This window comes from Rhinopithecus roxellana, chromosome 19, assembly GCF_007565055.1.
Source record: "Rhinopithecus roxellana isolate Shanxi Qingling chromosome 19, ASM756505v1, whole genome shotgun sequence".
NCBI classification, from domain to species: Eukaryota; Metazoa; Chordata; class Mammalia; order Primates; family Cercopithecidae; genus Rhinopithecus; species Rhinopithecus roxellana.
The window spans coordinates 48,614,237-48,639,638 of record NC_044567.1 but is presented as its reverse complement, the minus strand read 5'-3'; the positions used below and the strand labels follow the sequence as shown (position 1 = coordinate 48,639,638).

At 45.1% G+C, this 25,402-nt stretch overlaps 1 protein-coding gene across 2 annotated transcripts in view; it reads left to right on the top strand.

Annotated features, from left to right (window-relative positions):
* Window positions 1-5,996: 5,996 nt before the first annotated feature.
* UTP6 (UTP6 small subunit processome component) overlaps window positions 5,997-25,402 on the top strand; it is a 39,158-nt gene continuing 19,752 nt past the window's right edge. For both annotated transcript variants that reach the window (XM_030923476.1, XM_010372981.2), the window contains exons 1-10: window positions 5,997-6,226; window positions 8,698-8,782; window positions 13,398-13,439; window positions 13,677-13,769; window positions 15,575-15,622; window positions 16,313-16,376; window positions 19,576-19,694; window positions 21,723-21,800; window positions 23,278-23,359; window positions 24,864-24,945. In XM_030923476.1, the coding sequence (XP_030779336.1) occupies window positions 6,135-6,226; window positions 8,698-8,782; window positions 13,398-13,439; window positions 13,677-13,769; window positions 15,575-15,622; window positions 16,313-16,376; window positions 19,576-19,694; window positions 21,723-21,800; window positions 23,278-23,359; window positions 24,864-24,945 (785 nt within the window). In that variant the 5' untranslated portion in view covers window positions 5,997-6,134. The remainder of the gene's footprint in view (window positions 6,227-8,697; window positions 8,783-13,397; window positions 13,440-13,676; window positions 13,770-15,574; window positions 15,623-16,312; window positions 16,377-19,575; window positions 19,695-21,722; window positions 21,801-23,277; window positions 23,360-24,863; window positions 24,946-25,402) is intronic.

Here is a 25,402-nt window from a genome sequence, read left to right as displayed (position 1 = left end):
GATCACGAGGTCAGGAGATTGAGACCATCCTGGCTAACATGGTGAAACCCCGTCTCTACTAAAATAATACAAAAAACTAGCCGGGTGAGGTGGCGGGCGCCTGTAGTCCCAGCTACTCGGGAGGCTGAGCCAGGAGAATGGCCTGAACCTGGGAGGCGGAGCTTGCAGTGAGCTGAGATCCGGCCACTGCACTCCAGCCTGGGCGACAGAGCGAGACTCCGTCTCAAAAAAAAAAAAAAACCCCATAAAGGACTTAGACCAGTGCAATAGTAGCCGGGCACACAATAAGCCCTACGTAATGACAGCTTTTTTTTTTTTTTTTTTGAGACGGAGTCTGGCTCTGTTGCCCAGGCTGGAGTACAGTGGCCGGATCTCAGCTCACTGCAAGCCTCGCCTACCGGGTTCACGCCATTCTCCTGCCTCAGCCTCCCGAGTAGCTGGGACTACAGGCGCCCACCACCTCGCCCAGCTAGTTTTTCATATTTTTTTTAGTAGAAACGGGGTTTCAGCGTGTTAGCTAGGATGGTCTCGATCCTCTGATCTCGTGATCCACCTGTCTCGGCCTCCCAAAGTGCTGGGATTACAGGCTTGAGCCACAGCCTTTTTTCTTTTCTGAGACAGAGTCATGGGGTTTCACCATGCTGGCCATGCTGGTCTCGAACACCTGACATTGTGATCCACCGACCTCAGCCTCCCAAAGTGCTGGGATTACAGATGTGAGCCACCGCACCAAGCCAATGACAGCTATTATTATGAGATGCAGAAGTGAAAAGAAGGCTTTGTCATTTCCATCATAATTATTTTTTTTTTGAGACAGATTCTCATTCTGTTGCCCAGGCTGGAGTGCAGTGGCACGATCTCGACTCACTGCAGTCTCTGCCTCCCGGGTTCAAGCGATTCTTGTGCCTCAGCCTCCCAAGTATCCACCATGGTGGCGTGTGCCACTATGCCTGGCTATATATATATATATATATATATATTTTTTTTTTTTTCTTTTTTCTTTTTGAGATGGAGTCTCGCTCTGTCTCCCAGGCTGGAGTGCAGTGGCGCGATCTCGGCTGACTGCAACCTCCGCCTCCCAGGTTCAAGTGATTCTCCTACCTTTGCCTCCTGAGTAGCTGGGATTACAGGTGCCTGCCACCACACCCAGTGAATTTTTGTATTTTTAGTAGAGACAGGGTTTTGCTATGTTGGCCTGTCTGGTTTTTTGTACTTTTAGTAGAGAAGGGGTTTTGCCATCTTGGCCAGGCTGGTCTCAAACTCCTGGCCTGAAGCAATCCACCTGCCTTGGCATCCCAAAGTAGTGGGATTACAGGCATGAGCCACCACACCAGGCCCATTGTAATAATTTTTTTGTTTGTTTGTTTGTTTTTTGAGATGAAGTCTCACTCTGTCTCCCAGGCTGGAGTGTAGTGGCATGATCTGGGCTCACTACAACTTCCGCCTCCCAGGTTCGAGCAATTTTCCTGCCTCAGCCTCCAGAGTAGCTGGGATTACAGGCACCCACCACCATGCCCAGCTAATTTCTGTATTTTTAGTGGGGGGGTGTTTCACCATGTTGGCCAGGCTGGTTGCAAACTCCTGACCTCAGCTGATCCGCCTGCCTCGGCCTCCCAAACATCATAATAACTCTTTTTTTTTTTTTTTTTTTTACCTGAGACGGAGTGTCGGTCTGTTTCCCAGGCTGGAGTGCAGTGGCACGATCTCGGCTCACTGCAACCTCCGCCTTCCGGTTTAAATGATTCTCCTGTCTCAGCCGCCTGAGTAGCTGGGACTACAGGCACGTGCCACCACGCCTGGCTAATTTTGTATTTTTAGTAGAGATGGGGTTTCACCATGTTGGCCAGGCTGGTCTCAAATTCCTGATCTTGTGATCCACCCGCCTCCACCTCCCAAAGTGCTGGGATTACAGATGTGAGCCACCCCGCCCGGCCTAGCTTTTATATTTACCTTCAATAATTATTATGATGGGCCGAGCGCATCAACAACGACAAGAATATGTATGTAAAAGCTAAATTTCAGCCAGGTGTGTTGGCTCACGCCTATAATCCCATCACTTTGGGAAGCCGAGGTGGGTGGATCAACTGAGGTTAGGAGTTTGAGACCAGCTTGGCCAACATAGTGAAACTCCATCTCTACTGAAAAGACAATAATTAGCTGGTCGTGGTGGCGGATGCTTGTAATCCCAGCTATTCAGGAGGCTGAGGCAGGAGAATCACTAGAATCTGGGAGGCTGAGGTTGCAGTGAGCCGAGATCATGCCATTGCACTCTAGCCTGGGCAACAAGAGCGAAACTCCATCCCCCCCCCAAAAAAAGCTAAATTTCAAAATAAGGGAGGATTGCTGGGTGTGGTGGCTCATGCCTGTAATCCCAGAATTTTGAGAAGTGGAAACAAGAGGATCACTTGAGGCCAGGAGTTCAAGACCCATGGTGACAATACAGTGTTTGTTTACAAAAACAAAACACCATCCTAGGCAACATAGTGAGACCCCTGTCTCTACAAAAAAAAAAAAAAGGAAAATTAGCCAGGTGCGGTAGGGCACACTTGTAGCCCCAGCTACTTAGGAGGCAGGGGTGGGAGGATTGCTGGAGCCCAGGAGGTTGAGGCTGCAGTGAGCTGTGGTCACACCACTGTACTCCTGCCTGGGTAACATAGTGAGACCCTGTCTCAAAACGAAACAAAAACATAATTGGCTGGGCATGGTGGCTCATGCTTGTCATCCCAACTACTCGGGGAATCGCTTAAACCCAGGAGGTGGAGGTTGCAGTGAGCCGAGATACCACCACTGCACTCCCCACTAGGCAACAGAGAGAGGCTCTTTTTTTTTTTTTTTTTTTTTTTAGGCGGAGTTGGTCTGTCCCCAGGCTGGAGTGCAGTGGTGGGATCTTGGCTCACTGCAACCACCGCCTCCCGGGTTGAAGTAACTCTCCTGCCTCAGACTCCCTAGTAGCTGGTACTACAGGCATGTGCCACCAGGTCCGGCTAATTTTTTTGTATTTTTAGTAGAGACGGGGTTTCTCCATGTTGGCCAGGCTGGCCTTGAATTCCTGACCTCAGGATATCCGCCGGCCTCGGCCTCCCAGAGTGCTGTGATGACAGGCATGAGCCACTGTGCCTGGCCAGCGAGGCTGTCTTAAAAACAACAACAAAATGAAACAAAATAAAGGAGGAGCATATTTATAGTTAGTTTGATTTAAAAATTGGGCGAGCACGGTGGCTTACACCTGGAGTCCCAGCACTTTGGGATGCTAAGGCGGGTGGATCACGAGTTCAGGAGATTGAGACCATCCTGGCCAACATGATGAAACCCCATCTCTAAGAAAAACACAAAAATTAGCTGGGTGCGGTGGCACGTGCCTGTAGTCCCAGCTACTCCGGAGGCTGAGGCAGGAGAATCGCTTGAATCAGGAAGTTGGAGGTTGTGATGAGCCGAGATCATGCCACTGCCCTCCAGCCTGGCGACAGAGCAAGACTCTGTCTCTAAAAAAAAAAAAAAAAAGGTTAATTTGTCAAGGTCTCTATCAAATTTACTTTGAAATGATTACAGTCTGTCAGAGCTTGCTGACTTCCTTGTACCTAAAGAAATTTAGCAAGTGCCTTTTCTTAGTGTCATGAATTTATTTATTTATTTATTTATTTATTCATTTATTTTATTTTTTGAGACGGAGTCTCACTCTGTTGCCCAGGCTGGAGTGTAGTGGCCCGATGTCAGCTCACTGCAAGCTCCGCCTCCCAGGTTCACGCCATTCTCTGGCTCAGCCTCCCGAGTAGCTGGGACTACAGGCGCCCGCCACCTCGCCCGGCTAGTTTTTTGTATTTTTTAGTAGAGACGGGGTTTCACCGTGTTCACCAGGATGGTCTCGATCTCCTGACCTCGTGATCCACCCATCTCGGCCTCCCAAAGTGCTGGGATTACAGGCTTGAACCACCGCGCCCTGCCCGTGTCATGCATTTATTAACTGAGTACTTATTATGTGGTAGGCACTGCTATAAGCTATAGAGTATCTATCCAGTCAAACAGGAAAAAATTCCCTACCCACATAGAGTTCACTATCTAGTGTCATCTCCACTCTTACTGTTAACACAGCCCCAGAGATTTTTCTTTTACAAATAAATTCCTATCTTTGTCTTACATTCATGATTTCCTTCCACTTATCTCATGTCTTACAGCTGAAGGATTCAAGAAATGGTGTAGCACAAGCCAACCCTTGTCTCAGTTCTGAGATGAGTGGGGTAAAATGTGAAAGGAAAGAAAGAAATGAAAGGCACAGAGGTGGAACATCGTTTTGCTGAGCCCGTTCTCCTTTCATAAATCACACACAGGATCAAGGTGCTAATGTAAATGTTGAAATAAGCAAGTCTAGCAAGAACTGCTGCTTTGGCTTTTTATATCCAGAACTAAAAAAGAACTGAACCATGTAGTTATCATTTGAGGTTTACTAACTATACCAGCAATATTGCTTCCAAGCTGTGTTGCCTGGTGGTTTTCTTAGAAATGCTAAGTTGCTTGGGCAATGGTTTAAGGAGGGTATCTATACCTTAGTGATTTATTTTGGTAATTCCCACGCTTTTCAATACAAAAATCTGCTTTTCTAGAAAGAATTTATAGTGTCTGATATTCACCTAGGGACATACATTTTTAAAGCTATTACTTACAAAGCCAAGATATTGATTTAAATAATAAACAATTCTATTATTTATTTATTTAGAGACGGAGTTTCGCTCTTGTTGCCCAAGCTGGAGTGCAATGGCGCGATCTCGGCCTCCCAGGTTCAACCGATTCTCCTTCCTCAGCCTCCCGAGTAGCTGGGATTACAGGCGCATGCCAGCAAGCCCGGCTAATTTTTTTAAACAATTTTATTTTATTTTATTTTATTTTTTGAGACGGAGTCTCGCTCTGTCACCCAGGCTGGAATGCAGTGGCCGGATCTCAGCTCACTGCAAGCTCCGCCTCCCGGGTTCCCGCCATTCTCCTGCCTCAGCCTCCCGAGTAACTGGGACTACAGGCGCCCGCCACCTTGCCCGGCTAGATTTTTGTGTTTTTTTAGTACAGACGGGGTTTCACCATGTTCTCCAGGATGGTCTCGATCTCCTGACCTCGTGGTCCGCCCGTCTCGGCCTCCCAAAGTGCTGGGATTACAGGCTTGAGCCACCGCGCCCGGCCTAAACAATTTTTAGTAGAAACGGGGTCTTACTACTAAATATTAGCCAGGATGGTCTTGAACTCCTGACCTCAGGTGATCCGCTCGCCTGAGCCTCCTAAAGTGCTGGGATTACAGGCGTGAGCCACCGCGACCGGCTTTCTTTTTTTTTTTTTTTTTTTTTGAGACGGAGTCTTGCTCTGCCGCCCAGGCTGGAGTGCAGTGGCCGGCTCTCAGCTCACTGCAAGCTCCGCCTCCCGGGTTCACGCCATTCTCCTGTCTCAGCCTCCCGAGTAGCTGGGACTACAGGCGCCCGCCTCGTCGCCCGGCTAGTTTTTTGTATTTTTTAGTAGAGACGGGGTTTCACCGTATTAGCCAGGATGGTCTCGATCTCCTGACCTCGTGATCCGCCCGTCTCGGCCTCCCAAAGTGCTGGGATTACAGGCTTGAGCCACCGCGCCCGGCCGCGACCGGCTTTCAAAAATGTTTAATTGTAAAATATCCTCCTTTGCTTTTTTTTGTTGTTCTTGGTGTTGGGAAGTCAGGACGTGGGATGGGAGCACAATGAAAATAGACAATATTCTGCAGAAAATGCATCTTGTGTCCCCTTTAGGCTTTGGTAGCCCACCTCTCGATACCCGGAGGCGCTTTTCCCGATCGCGGTCCAAGTTTAGCGGCGCGCGCGCACTTAGCCCCGCCTCTCGTCTAGCCCCGCCCCTCAACTCCTGTCCGCTAGAGTCGTCCGGCCCAAGACCAGGGGGGATTCTCGCTGCAATCCCACAATCGGCCACAGGGAGGGGACAGTGGCTGTAGAAGCCGAAGGGCCTTCCCCTACTGCGGAGGCGGCGGAAGCGGAAAAGGCGGGACCTAAGGAGCGCGTTACGACCGGACGCGTAGGTGATAGGGCTGGATCTGCGAACCTGAAATCGGGAGCTTCCTACTCGTGTTCGCTGTTTAGGAGCTCCCCACGGGGTTGTAGAGTTTGGACCTCATGGCAGAGATAATTCAGGAGCGCATAGAAGATCGGCTCCCGGAATTGGAACAGCTGGAGCGCATTGGACTGTTCAGTCATGCGGAGATTAAGTGAGAGAGGGTTGGGGAGAGGGAAGATCTAAGGCGGCCTGAGGGGAGGTTGGGAGTGTGTGGCAGGGGCCAGGTGTGGGGACGCTCGACCTGTGTTTATTTTTCCTAACGTGGCGGATGCCCATTTCCCTTTTTCGGTGATGTCCAGAATTAATTTCTCATTCGTTGCAAGGTTATCCGTCCGTCTACTTACCCATCCGACATATTGACAAGCCTTTCATGGAGCCGGGTCTTAGGGTCGTAACGGTTATTAAACCCAGGATTCCTGCTCATTAGGAGCTAATTGGGCTGTATGTGCTGGGGGAGATAGACTAATTAAATATTTTGATAACAGTGTACTGTAAGGTGATTGCGGTAGCTTGTACTGCTCTAGGGCTGGGACCAGAGTGCAGCGGGAGTGAATAAGTAAGTTTCTAACTAGACTTGAAGGTGAGGACCGTTGAAATCAGTTTCATAGGCTACTGCAGAGCCTAACCACAGCGCCTGGCACATAGTAGACATTCAGTTGCGTGTTAAAATTATGTTTAATAGTTTTTAATGGTTTCTGTGATTGTTGCTTTGTTTTGCAACGTCTGAATGTAGTAATGTGACTCAGAGCTTCAAAGTAAGCATTCGTTACTGAAACACAGAACATAGCAGTGTGGATGCTTAGAAAGTGCTCAGTAAATGTTATTGTTACCATTACTAAAGACACCTGTCTTACACATCTTGCATTAAATTCTACTGAAGTGTGCTTGTCATGTGTTCTCTCCTTAGCTAAGGACTCTGAATCTTCTCCCGTAAGTCCTTCGTAGTAATAACCTTTTAGGGCAGACACAATTTAGAGTTTTTAAAAAATTTGGGGCCGGGCGCGGTGGCTCAAGCCTGTAATCCCAGCACTTTGGGAGGCCGAGACAGGCGGATCATGAGGTCAGGAGATCGAGACCATCCTGGCTAACACGGTGAAACCCCGTCTCTACTAAAAAATACAAAAAACTAGCCGGGCGAGGTGGCAGGCGCCTGTAGTCCCAGCTACTGGGAGGCTGAGGCAGGAGAATGGCGTAAACCCGGGAGGTAGAGCTTGCAGTGAGCTGAGATCCGACCACTGCACTCCAGCCCAGGCGACAGAGCGAGACTCCGTCTCAAAAAAAAAAAAAAAAAAAAAAAAAAAAATTTGGCCGGGCGCGGTGGCTCAAGCCTGTAATCCTAGCACTTTGGGAGGCCGAGACGGGCGGATCACGAGGTCAGGAGATCGAGACCATCCTGGCTAACACGGTGAAACCCCGTCTCTACTAAAAAAAATACAAAAAACTAGCCGGGTGAGGTGGCGGGCGCCTGTAGTCCCAGCTGCTCGGGAGGCTGAGGCAGGAGAATGGCGTGAACCCAGGAGGCGGAGCTTGCAGTGAGCTGAGATCCGGCCACTGCACTCTAGCCTGGGTGACAGAGCGAGACTCCGTCTCAAAAAAAAAAAAAAAAAAAAAAAAAAAATTTACATGTTGAGAACTCAGAAATAAGAGGAATTTCAGAAAGAGATTTATTATTAAAATCAAAGTGACCTCAACTCGGTGTAAAAGAAGTCTTGATTAATACCAGCCGGGCGCGGTGGCTCGCGCCTGTAATTCCAGCGCTTTGGGAGGCCGAGGCGGGTGGATCACGTGAGATCAGGAGTTCGAGACCAGCCTGGCCAATGCGGTGAAACCCCATCTCTACTAAAAATACAAAAATTAACCGAGCGTGGTGGCAGGCGCCTGTAGTCCCAGCTACTCAGGTGGCTAAGGCAGGAGAATCGCTTGAACCCAGGAGGCAGAGGTTGCAGTGAGCTGTGATCTTGCCACTGCACTCCAGTCTGGGTCGACAGAGTGAGGCACTGTCTCAAAAAAAAAAAAAAAAAAGAAAGAAGAAAAAAATACTGTGCATAAATGGTATAAAGTTCTTAATTATGTTTGCTTTGCTGGTGGGAATGTCATTGGTTTTGGGAGTTGATTAAGATGATTTTCCTGAAAGTTTAAAAATACATCCTGATACCCTTAAGAACACAAAAGTAATTGTGTAAGAGAATACTTTTTTTTTCTTTTTTTTTTGAGATGGAGTCTCGCTCTGTCACCAGGCTGGAGTGCAGTGGCACGATCTTGGCTTACTGCAACCTCCACCTCCCAGGTTCAAGCAATTTTCCTGCCTCAGTTTCCCGAGTAGCTGGGACTACAGGTGCGCACTACCACGCCCAGCAAATTTTTGTATTTTTAGTAGAGATGGCGTTTTACCATGTTGGCCAGGGTGGTCTCAATCTCTTAACCTCGTGATCTACCCGCCTTAGCCTCCCAAAGTGCTGGGATTCCAGGCATGAGCCACTGCGCCCGGCCAATGTATTTTCTTGTGAAGGATAACTCTAGGAATTTTGTATTTTGAAAAACGTGTTTTAAATATATTCAAAATAAAGTTAAACATTTAATTTTTGCAGTTTTCAAGTGAAGTTTAAATGGTTTTCTCCTCAGGGCTATCATTAAGAAGGCTTCTGATCTAGAGTACAAAATCCAGAGAAGAACCCTTTTCAAGGAAGACTTTATCAATTATGTTCAAGTAAGTGTGGAATTAATAATTTTTTTTTTTTGATGAGATGGGGTCTCACTCTATCACCCAGGTTGGAGTGCAGTGGTGTGAATGGTGTGATCTTTGCTCACTGCAACCTCTGCCTTCCAGGCTCAAGCAGTTCTCCTACCTCAGCCACCTGGGTAGCTGGGACCACAGGTGCATGCCACCTTGCCTGGCTAATTTTTTATGCTTTTTGGTAGACATTGGGTTTTGCCATGTTGCCCAGGCTGGTCTGGGATTCCTGAACTCAAGGGATCCACGCCTTGGCCTCTCAAAGTGCTGGGCTTACAGGTGTGAACCACAATGCCCGGCCAATAATTAATAATTTTATTACTAATTTTTGAGGCAGGGTCTCACCTTTCACCCAGGCTGAAATCCAGTGGTCCCATCATGGCTCAGTGTAGCTTCCACGTCCTGGGCTGGAGCCATCCTCCCACCTCAGCCTCTGGAGTAGCTGGGACTACAGGTGTGTGACACTATGTCTGGCTGGTTTTTGTGTTTTTTGTAGAGACAGGGTTTTGGCATGTTTCCCACGCCCAAAATGCTGGGATTACAACTGTTTGTGAGCCACCGGGCCTAGTCTTTCTTTTGTTTTGTTTAGTTTTTGAGACAAAGTCTTGCTCTTTCGTCCAGGCTGGAGTGCAGTGGTGCGATCGTGGCTCACTGCAACCACCACCTCCCGGGTTCTAGTGGTTCTTAAGTCTCAGCCTCCCCAGTAGCTGGGATTACAGGCATGTGGCACCTCGCCCAGCTACTTTTAGCAGAGACTGGGTTTTGCCATGTTGGCCAGTCTGGTCTTGAACTCCTGGCTTCAAGCAGTCCACCTGCATTGGCCTCCCAAAGTGAGTGCTATGATTACAGGTATGAGGCACCATGCCCGGCCCTAGCCTTACTTTAATCCCTTCACAAATTGATTGATTGGTTGATTAATTGAGATGGAGTCTCTCTGTGTCACCCAGGCTGGAGTGCAGTTGCGCAGTCTCTGCTCACTGCAACCTCTGCCTCCTGGCTTCAAGTGATTCTCCTGCCTCAGCCTCCCATCCCTTCACAAATTTAAAATCAGTTCTAGAATGACTAGCTTAACATCATTTTTTTTTTTTTTTTTTTTTTTTTTTTTGAGATGGAGTTTCGCTCTTGTTGCCCAGGCTGGAGTGCAGTGGTGTGATCTCAACTCACTGCAACCTCTGCCTCCCGGGTTTAAGCAGTTCTGTGCCTCAACTTCCTGAGTAGCTAGGATTACAGGCGCCTGCCACCATGCCAGGCTAATTTTTGTATTTTTAGTAGAGACAGGGTTTCACCATCTTGACCAGGCTGGTCTTGAACTCCTGATCTTGTGATCCACCCACCTCGGCCTCCCAAAGTGCTAGGATTACAGGTGGGAGCCACCGCTCCTGGCCAACATCAATTTTTAAAAAAATTTTTAGGCTGGGTGCGGTGGCTCACACCTGTAATCCCAACACTTTGGGAGACCACGGAAGGCAGATCACTTGAGGTCAGAAGTTCAAGACCAGCGTGACCAACATGGTGAAACCCTGTCTCTACTAAATACAAAAATTAGCCGGACATGGTGGCGGGTGCCTATAATCCTGGCTACTCAGGAGACTGAGGCAAGAGAATCACTTGAACTCGGGAGGTGGAGGTTGCAGGAGCCAAGATCACGCCATTGCACTCCAACCTGGGCAACATAGTGAGACTCCGTCTTAAAAAAAAAAAAAATTATTTTTTTCTAAAATTCCAGAAAGGTGCATTAGATAGATATTTCTGAACAGGAGTAACATTGGGAATAACATTACTCCACTAAGACTTTAGTCCTTGCCAAACTGAACTTACTTTTCCCTCTCTTTCTCTCTTTTCATTTTCTTTTTTTTTTTTTTCTACTGGGTTTGTAGATCAGAGATTGTCAGAGACATAGTGTGTATCAGGACTTCAGCAAGAGATTTGCCTCTTGGTGAGCAAGATAGAGGAGAGTGAATTTGATGATTGTAGAGAATTGAAAAGTTACTACTTGTTTATCCGTTGTCTGTCCACTTGGAAAGAGGTGTGCTGCAAGATTTTTTCATTTTGTAAATGCATGGAAGGTTTGAATAAAGATAAATCATGTCAGATCAATTTTCCAATGGGGGAGAATAGCTAATATGTTGGATGATGAAATCAGGATTCAGAAAGAACCAATAACAAGATGAAATGTTTATAAGACTAGAAGTTTTTGGTGGGCACAGTGGCTTATGCTGTAATCCCAGCACTTTGGGAGACTGAGGTGGGCAGATCACCTGAGGTCAGGAGTTCGAGATCAGCCTGGCCAACATGGGGAAACCCCGTCTCTGCTAAAAAAGCAAAAATTACCTGGGTATGGTGGTGGGCGCCTGTAATCCTAGCTACTCAGGAGGCTGAGGCAGGAGAAACGCTTGAACCCAGGAGGTGGAGTTTGCAGTGAGCCAAGATTGTGCCATTGCACTCTCAGCCTGGGCGACAAGAGTGAAATTCCATCTCAAAAAAAAAAAAAAAAGACTAGAAGTTTTGAGCTTAGATTTCAAAAGACAGCTGAACAAATGATATATGAACCTTGACTAAGCTATTGTTTCTGGAAGAGGTCCTATGAGTAGATTGCTCACTCAAAATGAGTCAAGACCATATTATGTCAAAAATATAATTTGTTTTTTTTCAAGTAATACACACACTCTTGCCCAGGCTGGAGTGCAATGGTGCGAGCATCACTCATTGCAGCCTCGAGCTTCTAGGCTCAGGTGATCCTCCTGCCTCAGCCTCCCAAGTGGATAGGACTACAGGCCTGTGCCAGATGGCTGGCTAATTTTCTTATGTTTTGTAGAGATAGGGTCTCTTTATGTTGCCCAGGCTGGTCTTGAACTCCTGGGCTCAAGTGATCCTCCTGCCTTGACCTACCAGAGTGTTGGGATTACAGGCTTGAGCCAGTGTGCCCAGCCAAAAGATTTCTTAAAGCTAAATGAGACTGTGAAAGCACAAACCATAGGAGAAAAGATCGATTGATTTGTGTTCAAAATACAAATTTCCGGAGGGGCGTGGCGGCTCACTGTAAGACAGGCAGATCGCTTGAACTGAGGAGTTCAAGACCAGCCTAGGCAACATGGCAAACCCCATCTCTACAAAAAAATGCAGAAATTAGCTAGGCATGGTGGTGCACGCCTGTAGTCCTAGCTACTCTGGAGGTTGAGGTGGGAGGATCAGTTGAACCTGGGAGGTGGAAGGTGTAGCGAGCCATGATGGTGCCATTGCACTTCAGTCTGGGTGATAGAGACCCTGTCTCAAAAAAAAAAAAAAAGAAAATTTTCTATGCAAAAAAGACATGACAAATAATGTGAAAATACAAGCCACAAAATGTGAGAAAATATTTGCAACACAGAATTGGAACTACATATACGCATGTATAAAGAACTGTAAATCGAGAAGAAAATGACAACTGAAAAGAAAAATGGCCAAATCATGTGAACGTGAAAGTCGCAAAGGGGAAACATCACTTGTAGTTAAACTTATGAAAAGATGTCAGCCTCATCAGCAATTATTTAAATAAAGATTAAAACCAGGTGTAGGGCCCGGGCACGGTAGCTCACGCCTGTAATCCTAGCGCTTTGGGAGGCTGAGGCAGGTGGATTACTTGAGGTTGGGAGTTGGAGATCAGCCTGGTCAACATGGTGGAACCCCATCTCTATTAAAAATACAAAAATTAGCCAGGCATAGTAGCACATGCCTATAATCCCAGCTACTGGGGAGGCTGAGGCCGGAAAATTGCTTGAACCTGGGAGGCAGAGGTTGCAGTAAGCCTAGATTTTGCCACTGCACTCCAGCCTGGGCAATAGAGCGAGACTCCGTCTCAAAAACAAACAAACAAACAAACAAAAAAAAACAGGACTGCTTTATAGTCCTGCTTTTTAGGACTGCTTTATATTCATCATAAGAGCAAATCTTTTTTTGTTTTGTTTTGAGATGGAGTCTTGCTCTGTCACCCAGGCTGAAGTGCAGTGGTATAATCTTGGCTCACTGCAACCTCCACCTCCTGAGTGTTTGTTTTTTTGTCTCAAACAAACAAAAAACAACGAACAACTTATGGGTTGATAGATGTAGCATGATACCGTTTATGTAAAATTTAAAAGCATTCAAGACATCATTATAATAAAGTTCAAAATCATGTTTGGGAATGATAACAAAAGTCTAGATAATTCCTGCCTCTGGAGAGGGAGAAGAGTAGAATCAGAGATGGGTACATAGGTGGCTTCATTTTTATACTGTTTTATTTCTAAAAAAGATTTGAAGCAAATGTAGTGCAATGTAGGTTTTGATGTAGCTGTATTGTAGCTGCATGGGGTGTTTTATAAGCTTGAAATATTTCATGGAATCATTTTTAAGTGAAGCATATAATTATAAGCTTGTTAATTATTTTGTTTAAGTTTTATAGCTAAGTGAATTTTAAGTGAATTCTAGACATTTATTGTAAATTATACTTATGTGATAGCACATTATTTTTTATTTTATATTCTTGAGTTTTGTTTTATGACTAACTAAATTTCCAGTATCTAAAAGGTTTTAGATTTTCTAGCTTTTAATTTTTTTGTATGTTTTTCTTTCGTAGTATGAAATTAATCTTTTGGAGCTGATCCAGAGAAGAAGAACAGTAAGTAGAGGATTTTCTAGAAATTGGAAAAAAATACAGAACTAAGCAGTATGACTGATGGTATAGTTAGGACTTGTGTTTGGGAGACAGTGTTGATAAAACTGTGTGGTGACATGCCTGTAATGGATATTTGTAATTATTTGTTTGCTTCATCAGTACCATTCAGTGGTCAAGTAGGAATGCTGTTTAGGACAAATGTGATTAAGCTGAGGCTTTGTTTTTTATGTCCCCCTTTAGCGCATTGGATATTCATTTAAGAAGGATGAGATTGAGAATTCTATTGTACACCGGGTACAAGGTGTTTTCCAGCGTGCCTCAGCAAAATGGAAAGTAAGTGATCAGGCCATCCTTAATTTTATGAGATGTGAAGATAAGTATTATTAGGAATTCAACTGCAGTTTTCTATTTTTATCTTGGGTATCTTTATTCTTATTCTAATGATGGTATCATTGCTCAAAACATTTTTTGAGCCACTTAGCAAACCAGTAAGAAAATTGATCTTATTACCTTATAGTTATTCTGTGAGGACAGTGCTGAAAATAGTGTATTTGATACATTACTAAGGATTGGAAATTTGGGAGATATTTGTATATATCTGTGAGTATACTGAAGACTTAGAGCCTGAAGATAAATGGTAATGTAGGGGCAATACCTCAGAAACTTGATTTTTTTTCTTTTCTTTTTTTTTTTTTTTTGAGATAAGGTCTCACTGTGTTGCCCAGGCTAGGGTACGGTGGAGTGATCTCAGTTCACTGCAACCTCTGCCTCCCAGGCTCAAACGATTCTCCCACCTCAGCCTCCCCAGTAGCTGGGATCACAGGCGCATGCCACCATGCCTGGCTAAGTTTTGTATTTTTGGTAGACACAGGGTTTCGTCATGTTGCTCAGGCTGGTTTTGAACTTCTGGGCTCAAGTGATCTGCCCACCTCAGCCTCCCAAAGTGCTGGGATTACAGGACTCTTTGGGATTGGATATATTATATGAGAAGTATTTTGGAATGACAAATTTTATATTGCTACCCCAGATTGAGATCCTTTAAGAACTGCATTAAACAAATTGGATAGATAACAAAGTTTTTTTGGGGCATTGTGAGTGGGAGTTCGGGGAAAGATTGAATTATCATGGTTAAGAGATCTGAGGCCTTTGTGAGGGAAAGCCAGATAGGATGAGAGGTGATTGAATTTTCTGAAATCTGCTTTTTTTTTTTTTTGGGATGCAATCTTACTCTGTCGCCCAGGCTAGAGTTCAGTGGTGTGATCTTGGCTCACTACAACCTCTGCCTCCCAGGTTGAAGTAATTCTCCTGTCTCAGCCTCCCCAATACCTGAGACTACAGGCACAAGCCACCACGCCTGGCTAATTTTTGTATTTTTAGTAGTCAGGGTTTCGCCATCTTGTCCAGGCTGGTCTCGAACTCCTGACCTCAGGTGATCCATCTGCTTCAGCCTCCAAAAGTGCTAGGATTATAGGCCTGAGCCATTGTGCCTGGCTTTTTTTTTTTTTTTTTTTTGAGGTGGAGTCTTGCTCTGTCACCCAGGCTGGAGTGCAGTGGCACTATCTCGGCAGCTCACTGTAACCTTCACCTCCTAGGTTCAAGTGATTCTTCTGCCTCAGCCTCCCTAGTAGCTGGGATTACAGGCACATACCACCATACTTAACTAATTTTTGTTTTTTTTGAGGTGGAGCCTCCTTCTGTTGCCCAGGCTGGAGTGCAGTGGCATGATCTCGGCCTCCCGGGTTCGAGCGATTCTCGTGTCTCAGCTTCCCGAGTAGCTGGGATTACAGGGGTCTGCACCACACCCGGCTAATTTTTTTGTATTTTTAGTAGAGACGGGGTTTCACCATATTGGCTAGGCTGGTTTTGAATTCCTGACCTCAAGTGATCCACCTGCCTTGGCCTCCTAATAATCTTTGTAATTTTGTTGAGGTGGGGTTTCACCATGTTGGCCAGGCTGGTTTCTATCTCCTGACCTCAAGTGATCCTCCCACTTTGGCCTCACAAAGTGTTGGGATTACAGGCGTGAGCCACCGCACCCAACCTGAAATCTGCTTGTTTTTAGCAAAGCTAATTAATGCGAAGATGTATTATATGTAAAGGTCAAATTCGCGCAGCTTACTACATTGCTTTTCTTGCAGGATGATGTTCAACTTTGGCTCTCCTATGTGGTTTTTTGTAAGAAGTGGGTGAGTAAAGCCATGCATGTCTTGCTTCCTCTGGCCATATTTTTGTTAATCTGCCCTTTAAGCTTCATGTCAGAGGTTTTTCCTGAAGTGTAGGGTTAATAAATGAAAAAAGAATCCAAGGAGGCGGAACATCAATATAACATTGGATATCTAAATGACTCTTAATAGTTTCCAAGTCAGTTGAAAATAATATAATTTTTACGTGTATTTGTTCAATACAGCTGATGTTTAAAAAAAAGATATTTAAAGTGTTTAGTGGTTTAATTGAGGTAGAAAATTATGAGGGTCTGTGTTCGTTTATATGTCCCTAGCAATAGCATGTCATGCTTCATTGGATTTTACACCACGCAAGACTCAAATAGACGACATTTGCTACCAGTTTACTCAGAAATATAGCAGGATAGCCTTAGGTATGTTTCTTCTGCAGAATGCTCTTAGCAGAATGCAGGTAGCCTCTGGTTCCTAAGGTGACTGTTCAGGTATGAGGAGATGAGATCATATCAGTGGGTAGGGGATCCACTCTGGCTTAGAAGCCCCATGGATGGGCGTGGCTTCTACAGATCCTAGAAGGGTCATGCTCAATTTTAAGAGTCACATGTTACAGTTGGTAAAGTTAGGGTGCACATTACTTAGCGAGTAAGAGCAATGATTTATCTGTGCAGTAAGTAGAAATATTTTCCTTTTTTACAGGCTACTAAAACTCAACTTAGCAAGGTATTCTCTGCCATGTTGGCGATTCATTCCAACAAGCCAGGTATGGTGAAATCTTTGTCAATTTTTCTGCATTTTATTTAGACTCAAGCCATTTTGGATTTTATTTCACTTGATAAATCTAAGAGATTATTTTGAGGACTTGAGCTTAAGGCAGTTGGTCTCAGCAGTTTTTGTTACTGACATAGCTGCCTCATAGTTCACCCCTGCCTATTATAAACTAGTTACTGCCCTAGGTATTGTATCTGCAGGCAAGAAGGACTGTATTTCTTTTTTTTTTTTTGAGACGGAGTCTCGCTCTGTCACCCAGGCAGGAGGGCAGTGGCGCAATCTCGGCTCACTGTAACCTCCGCCTCCTGGGTTCAAGCAGTTCTCCTGCCTCAGCCTCCTGAGTAGCTGAGATTACAGGCGTCTGCCACCACGCCCAGCTAATTTTTGTATTTTTAGCAGAGATGGGGTTTCACTATGGTGGTCAGGCTGGTCTTGAACCCCTGACCTCGTGATCCACCCAGCTCGGCCTCCCAAAGTGCTGGGATTACAGGTGTGAGCCACCATGCCCGTCCAGACTGTATTTCTTTTTAGGTGATGGCAAAATAAACTTTTGAGTCCTTTGAGGGACATTTTATTTGGAGGCAGTCAAATCTGAGGAATTTTAGAAGCTTAAAGGGGAAAATATCAATATAAATTTTAGAAGAGTGCTGGTACAGAGTAGACTCATGTTTTGTAAAATAAATATTTCTCTTGTGAATAATGTATAAATGGTCTAGTTGATAGTGGAGAGGCCTCAGTACCTATTCTCAGGGTATTAGGCTTAATCAGACATCTTACACCACGCAAGACTCGAATAGACGACATTTGCTACCAGTTTACTCAGAAATATAGCAGGATAGCCTTAGGTATGTTTCTTCTGCAGAATGCTCTTAGCAGAATGCAGGTAGCCTCTGGTTCCTAAGGTGACTGTTCAGGTATGAGGAGATGAGATCATATCAGTGGGTAGGGGATCCACTCTGGCTTAGAAGCCCCATGGATGGGCGTGGCTTCTACAGATCCTAGAAGGGTCATGCTTAATTTTAAGAGTCACATGTTCAAGAAAGTTCAAAGGAATTTCTTGCCACCGTTGCTGACCCTCCTATTCCAAGTGTGGTTACCAGCCAGGCGTCATTTTTAACAAAAGCAATATTGCTTGTTAAGATAGCTGACCTTTGTTAAGTTTCTAGGGAAATAGCTAGAATGTTAACTCAGGGTTAATTTCCCATATAGAAGGATAAAGGATTTTAAAGAAAATTACGAATTAGAATTTATTCTGTTTTTTATTTTTTCGAGACAGAGTCCTGCCTCTGTTGCCCAGGCTTCAGTGCAGTGGTACTATCTCGGCTCTCTGAAACCTCTGTCTCCTGGGTTCAAGTGATTCTCATGCCTCAGCCTCCTAAGTAGTTGGGATTACAGATGTGCACCACCACGCCTGGTTAATTTTTGTATTTTAGTACAGATGGGGTTTTGCCATGTTGGCTAGACTGGTCTCAAACTCCTGACATCAAACGATCTGCTCACCTCAGCCTCCCAAAGTGCTGGGATTACAGGAGTAAGCCATTGTTCCTGGCCCTAGAATTTCTCTAAATATTGAAAAAAGAGCAAAAAATAATTCATTCGTTATAAGATAAGCAGTTTTTTCTGGCCTTTTTTTTTTGAGATGGAGTCTTTCTCTGTCGCCCAGGCTGGGGTGCAGTGGTGCGACCTCAGCTCACTGCAGCGTCCACCTCCCAGGTTAAAGTGACTCTTCTGCCTCAGCCTCCGTAATAGCTGGGACTGCAGGAGGGTGCCACCACATCTGGCTAATTTTTTGTATTTTTTAGTAGAAACGAGGATTCATCATGTTGGCTGGGCTGGTCTCAAACTCCTGACCTCAAGTGATCTGTCTGCCTCGGCCTCCCAAAGTGCTGGGATTACAGGTGTAAGCCTCTGTGCCTGGCCTTTTTCTGGCATTTTACTACCTTTAAAATTTGTATGTGGGCCAGGCACAGTGGCTCATGTCTATAATCCCAGCACTTTGGGAAGCCGAGGCAGGCAGATCATTTGAGATCAGGAGTTTGAGACCAGCCTGGGCAACGTGGTGAAAACCTGTCTCTACAAAAACTACAAAATTTAGCTGGGCGTGATGGCGTGTGCCCGTGGTCCCAGCTACTTGAGGGGCTAAGGTGGGATCCTGGGAGGTAGAGACTGCAGTGAGCTGTGTTTGTGCCACTGCAGCCTGAGCAACAGAGCGAGACCCTGTCTCAAAAAAAAAAAAAAAAAAAAAAAAAATTGTATGTGACTTACAATAATGTCCTTTGATCTGATGAAATATAGTAACAGACACTTAGGTACTCATCCTCTAAATTAACATTTGTTATCATTTACTTATTTGCTTCAGAGTACTGTTTCTAATTTTAGATAATGTAACCAAGCTTTGCAGTTAGAAACAGTCTGTGGGAACTGCATCCCCTTTTGTTAATGGTTTTTATTTTTTTTTTTTTTTTTTTTTTATTTTTTTTTTTTTTTGAGACAGAGTCTCGCTCTGTCGCCCAGGCTGGAGTGCAGTGGCCGGATCTCAGCTCACTGCAAGCTCCGCCTCCCGGGTTTATGCCATTCTCCTGCCTCAGCCTCCCGAGCAGCTGGGACTACAGGCGCCCGCCACCTCGCCCGGCTAGTTTTTTGTATTTTTTAGTAGAGACGGGGTTTCACCATATTAGCCAGGATGGTCTCGATCTCCTGACCTCGTGATCCGCCCGTCTCGGCCTCCCAAAGTGCTGGGATTACAGGCTTGAGCCACCGCGCCCGGCCGTTAATGGTTTTTAAAAAAAATTGTTTGAGTAGGCTGAGTGCGGTGGCTCATGCCTGTAATCCCAGCACTTTGGGAGGTCAGGTGGGGTGGATCACAAGGTCAGGAGATCGAGACCATCCTGGCGAACATGGGGAAACCCTGTCTCTACTAAAAATACAAAAAAAGAATTGGCCGGGCATGGTGGTGGGCGCCTGTAGTCCCAGCTACTCAGAAGGCTGAGGCAGGAGAATGGCATGAACCTGGGAAGCGAGGCTTGTAGTGAGTCAAGATCGCACCACTGCACTCCAGCTGGGTGACAGAGTGAGACTCCATCTCAAAGAAAAGAAAAAATGTGTGAGTATTAAAATTGGATCATTTGGTTCTTTTCTTGTCTGACTTGATTAATTTATTGAAATGAAATCTGATGTTTTTTCACTTACAGCTTTGTGGATTATGGCAGCCAAATGGGAAATGGAAGATCGATTGTCTTCAGAAAGCGCAAGGCAACTCTTTCTTCGGGCACTGCGCTTTCATCCAGAGTGTGCAAAACTTTATAAAGAAGTAAGTGTGTGCACATAGGATGAGATGGTGATGTCTCAGTTTGGTCCTCTGGAGACATATATTGTTTTTTTTTAACTGGATTCAAGCAATTCTTATACCTCAGCCTCCTGAGTAGCTGAGATTACAGGTGCCCGCTACCATACCTGGCTATTTTTTGTATTTTTAGTAGTGATGGGGTTTTGCCTTGTTGGCCAGGCTGGTCATACATATATCATACATATATATATATATATATATATTTTTTTTTTTTTTGAGACAGAGTCTCGCTCTGTCACCCAAGCTGGAGTGCAGTGGCGCAGTCTTGGCTCACTGCAAGCTCTGCCTCCCAGGTTCACGCCATTCTCCTGCCTCAGCCTCCTGAGTAGCTGGGACTACAGGTGCCCGCCACCACGCCCAGCTAATTTTTTGTATTTTTTAGTAGAGATGGGGTTTCACCATGTTTGCCAGGATGGTCTCAATCTCCTCACCTCGTGATCTGCCTGCCTTGGCTTCCCAAAGTGCTGGGATTACAGGCGTGAGCCACTGTTCCTGGCCCGTGTATTCTTTATTAAATAAAAAAGGCTTCAATTTATGGAGGCTAGGAATAAGTGTGGAGGTGTGGGTAAGGAAAAACCTCTTTTTTTTTTTTCTGGAGACGGAGTTTCGCTCTGTTGCCCCGGCTGGAGTGCAGTGGCCCAGTCTTGGCTTATTGCAATCTCTACCTCCTGGGTTCAAGCGATTCTCCTGCCTCAGCCTCCCAAGTAGCTGGGATCACAGAGGCCCCTCATCACATCCGGCTATTTTTTGTATTTTTAGTAGAGATGGGGTTTTGCCCTGTTGGGCAGGCTAGTCTCGAACTACTGACCTCAGGTGATCCGCCCACCTCAGCCTCCCAAAGTGGTGGGATTACAGGCGTGAGCCACCATGCCCGGCCAGGGAAAAACATCTTTTTATTTTTTGGCCAGTGGTAGGTGTTGACACTGCAGCTTCTAAGTTAGTTGAGAGGTTAGAACCCCCATCTCCTTCCTGTGGTTGGAAGGAATAGGGAACTAGACTCTAACATTTTTTTAGTTGGGAGCCGGATTTAGCCTCTTTATACTTTTGTTTTTATTTTTTTTCTTTTTCCCCTTGTTCCCTTGGTTCTCCAAAGAAGCCCTCTTCTGGCTTCTTTGCCTTGTCTTCCTCTTTTCTCCACGTTCTTTCTGTCTCTTTTCTTGAGATAGATAACTGGCACTACTTCCTTTCTCTCTTCGGGGTCTTACTCCCTTATGGACGGTGCCCTAGAACATTTGAGGGCCAAGCTTTAGATGAAAATCCCAAATAATAGAAAGGATGTATTGGAAGCTGCACTGTTTGAGTCATTTGTCAGGATAAAAGAGAAACTGCTATTTAATTATTATTTTTTTGTTTGAGACGGAGTCTCACTCTGTCACTCAGGCAGGAGTTCAATGGTGTGTTCTTGGCTCACTGCAACCTCCGCCTTCCGGGGTTCAAACTATTCTCCTGCTTCAGCCCCTGAAGTAGCTGGGATTGTAGGTGTGCGCCACCATGCCCCACTAATTTTTGTATTTTTAGTAGAGATGGGGTTTCACAATGTTGGGCAGGCTGGTCTCAAACTCCTGACCTCAAGTGATCTGCCCACCTTGGCCTCCCAAAGTGTCTGGATTACAGGCATGCCCAGCCTGCAATTTAATTCTTAAATGAAAATTAAGGCTGGATGTGGTGGCTCATGCCTTTAATCCCAGCACTTTGGGAGGCTGAGGCAGGAGGATCACTTGAGGTCAGTTGTTTGAGGGCAGGCAGCAACATAGCAAGACCCTGTCTCTCCAAAAAATAAAAATAAAAAAATTATCTGAGTGTGATAGGACGTGCCTCTAATCCTAGCTACTCAGGAGGCTGAGGCAAGGGGATCACTTGAGCACAGGAATTTGTGGCCTAAATGAACTGTGATCACCAGTGCACTCCAGCCTGGGTGACAGAGCAAGACCCTGTCTCAAAAAAATTTAAAAAAGCGTCTCCAAAGATTTTCAGTTTATTTCCCTTCTGTAGTACTTTAGGATGGAGCTGATGCATGCAGAAAAACTGAGGAAAGAGAAGGAAGAATTTGAAAAAGCCAGTATGGATGTGGTAAGGTTCTAATTATTTTATTCTCACTTGCTAACAATGTATAGCATTTTGAGCCTACTTCGGAGTAAGAGAAAATATTTGGAATATATATATATATTTTTTGAGACGGAGTCTCGCTCTGTCGCCCAGGCTGGAGTTGCAGCGGCCGGATCTCAGCTCACTGCAAGCTCCGCCTCCCGGGTTTACGCCATTCTCCTGCCTCAGCCTCCCGAGTAGTTGGGACTACAGGCGCCCGCCACCACGCCCAGCTAGTTTTTTTGTATTTTTTTTAGTAGAGACGGGGTTTCACCGTGTTAGCCAGGATGGTCTCCATCTCCTGACCTCGTGATCCACTCGTCTGGGCCTCCCAAAGTTCTGGGATTACAGGCTTGAGCCACCGCGCCGGCCTATATTTTTCTTTTCTTTTTTTTTTTTTTTTTTTTGAGACGAAGTCTTGTTCTGCCACACAGGCTGGAGTGCAGTGGCACCACCTCGGCTCACTGCAAGCTCTGCCTCCCGGTTCAAGCTTTAATGTTTAATGTTGTTAATTTTGAAACTTCCAGATGAGTTAGTGTTAATTATAAGTGGACTTAGGAAAGTGAAGCTTTATGCTATAAAAATAGATATTTGGACTAATTAATGTGGTCCTCAAAATTGTTACTTACAGAATAGCCAAATGCTATTCTTTAACACTGTATGATCTCATAAAGTGATACATTAATGGATTCAAGGAGCTTGAGAAAGGTTGTGAAATGTGTGGTTCCTGGCCTTCTTTCTTTCCCTTTGTATATAATTTTTTTATGTGACAGAATAATTAAAAGATTTAGAATGTTAGAGCTGAGAAGAAACTTTGCTATTGTCTGTTATTGTGGTTTCCAGCTTAGAACTTTTTTCTCAGATGGAGTCTTGCTCTTGTTGCCCAGGGTGGAGTGCAATGGCACGATCTTGGCTCACTGCAACCTCCGCCTCCTGGGTTCAAGTGATTCTCTTGCCTTAGCCTCCTGAGTAGCTGGGATTACAGTCGCCTGCCACCACGCCTGGCTAATTTTTGTATTCTTAGTAGAGATGGGGTTTCACCACGTTGGCCAGGCTGGTCTTGAACTCCTGACCTCAAGTGATCCACCCGCCTCAACTTCCTAAAGTGCTGGGATTATAGGCGCGAGCCACTGCGCCAGGCCAGGACTTTTTTATTCAAATAAAATGTTATACAGAAGCGCAAATAAGACATGTAAAATCTGACCTGTTTTGGTCCAAGTGGAGAGTGAGGCCTTAAGCTGTGTGATCTTGCCACCACTCTTGGAGCCTGAGAGAACACAGTTGGAAGATCAGTGATCTTGTTCAAGCTGCACACTTTACAAGTGAGGGAACTGGCCTGGAGAGAGAGACATGATTTGCCATTGGTCATATGGCACAGATAATCTAGGATTGTTAATTTCCATCCTAGCGCTTTTCCTCCTTGTACTACCTGTTAAGTTACGTTTGATATAACACTCTTTAGGAGCATCCTGATTATTCTGAAGAAATCCTTAAGGGCGAGTTGGCACGGATCGTCTACAAAAATTCTGTAAGCATAATTAAAGGTAGGTATCTTTTGAACATTGTTTTTGGTAGGAAAGTGAAACATTCTTTTCCTAATGAAGACCTTTACCTAGTTTTGAAATTTTCCAGTAGAATGTATATAAAACTCTGTAGGAATAGTGTCCTGTTTCTTTCAGAAAATACTTATTTTTCCTAGGCTATAATTGAACATTTCAGTAACTTACTTACTTATTTTTTGAGATGGAGTCTCGATTTGTTGCCCAGGCTGGAGTGCAGTGGGGCAATCTTGGCTCACCACAGCCTCCGCCTCCTGGGTTCAAGTGATTCTCCTGCCTCAGCCTCCCAAGTAGCTGGGACTATAGGCACACACCACCCTGCCTGGCTAATTTTTGTATTTTTAGTAGAGACGTGGTTTCCCTATGTTGGCCAGGCTGGTCTCATATTCCTGACCTGGTGATCTGCTCCCCTTGGCCTCTCAAAGTGCTGGGATTACAGGCGTGAGTCACCACGCCCGGCATAAGTCTCTTTTTTAAATTTATATTCTACTCCTATTTTTTTTCCTTAAATTTCAATAGGTTTGGGCCAGGTGCAGTGGCTCATGCCTGTAATCCCAGCACTTTGGGAGGTCGAGGCAGGTGGATCACCTGAGGTCAGGAGTTCGTGACCAGCCTGGCCAACAAGGTGAAACTCCGTTTCTACTAAAAGTACAAAAATTAGCTGGGTGTGGTGGTGGGTGCCTATAATCCCAGCTACTTGGGAGGCTGAGGCAGGAGAGTCGCTTGAACCTGGGAGGTGGAGGTTGCAGTGACTGAGCTGAGAGAGCAACAGAGCGAGACTTCATCTCACAAAAATAAAAATGTCAGTAGGTTTTTGGGGAACAGGTTTAGTGGTGGTTTTTGAGATTTTGGTGCACCCATTAGCAAGCAGTGTACGCTGTACCCAGTGTGTAGTCATTTATCCTTCCATTTATTTTTTTTTGAGATAGGGTCTCACTCTGTCACCCACGCAGGTGTGCAGTGGTACAATCATGGCTCACTGTAGCCTCGACTTCATGGGCTCAGACAATTCTCCCACTTCAGCCTCCTGAGTAGCTGGGCATGGACCTCTATGTCTGGCTAATTTTTGTGCTTTTAGTAGACATGAGGTTTCACCATGTTGTCCAGGCTAGTCTTGAACTCCTGAGCTCAAGTGATCTTCCTGCCTTGGCCTCCCAAAGTGATGGCATTACTGGCGTGAGCCATTGCACCCAGCCTCAGTAAGTTCTCATGGAGTAATTAAATAATGTGGGGAGTTGAAAATTAGTTCTTTTTTTATGAATACCTCAAAGATATTAACAATATATTGAACAATACTTCAAAGATATTAACAAAGATATTAACAAACCCTGAGGTGAGGGGACTATGGGATGACTTTTGTCCTATTTTGTTCTATTTCTCATTTAAAAAAACAAAAAGATTAACTCCAGTACATGAGGAGAATGCTACTTTTAAAGTAAAGTGACTTTTATTGGCAATAAACTTCTCCTTCCTTGCTTTTTAAATTTAGGTGCAGAATTTCATGTGTCACTGCTTTCAGTTGCACAGCTATTTGACTTTGCCAAAGATCTACAAAAAGAGATTTATGATGAGTAAGTAACATTAGTAGAAAGGTGAATATATCTATTTCTGATCTTGAGATTAAGGGTTTGAGGTTGGATATTTAGTAGAAGAGAAAGAAGATACCACACTGAATCCCTGAAATAAAAGCTAATATTAGCCAGGTGCAGTGGCTCACACCTGTAATCCCAGCACTTTGGGAGGCTGAGGTGGGTGGATCACTAGAGGTCAGGAGTTCGAGACCAGCCTGAACAACATGGTGAAACCCTGTCACTACTAAAAATACAGAATTAGCTGGGTGTGGTGGTACATGCCTGTAATCCCAGCTACTTGGGAGGCTGAGTCAGGTGAGACTCGCTTGAACCTGGGAGGTGGAGGTTGCAGTGAGCCAAGATCCCACAATTGCACTCCAGCCTGGGCGACGAGTGAAATTCCATCTCAAAAACAAACAAACAAACAAAAAAACCCTAATATCATACTATGTTAAAA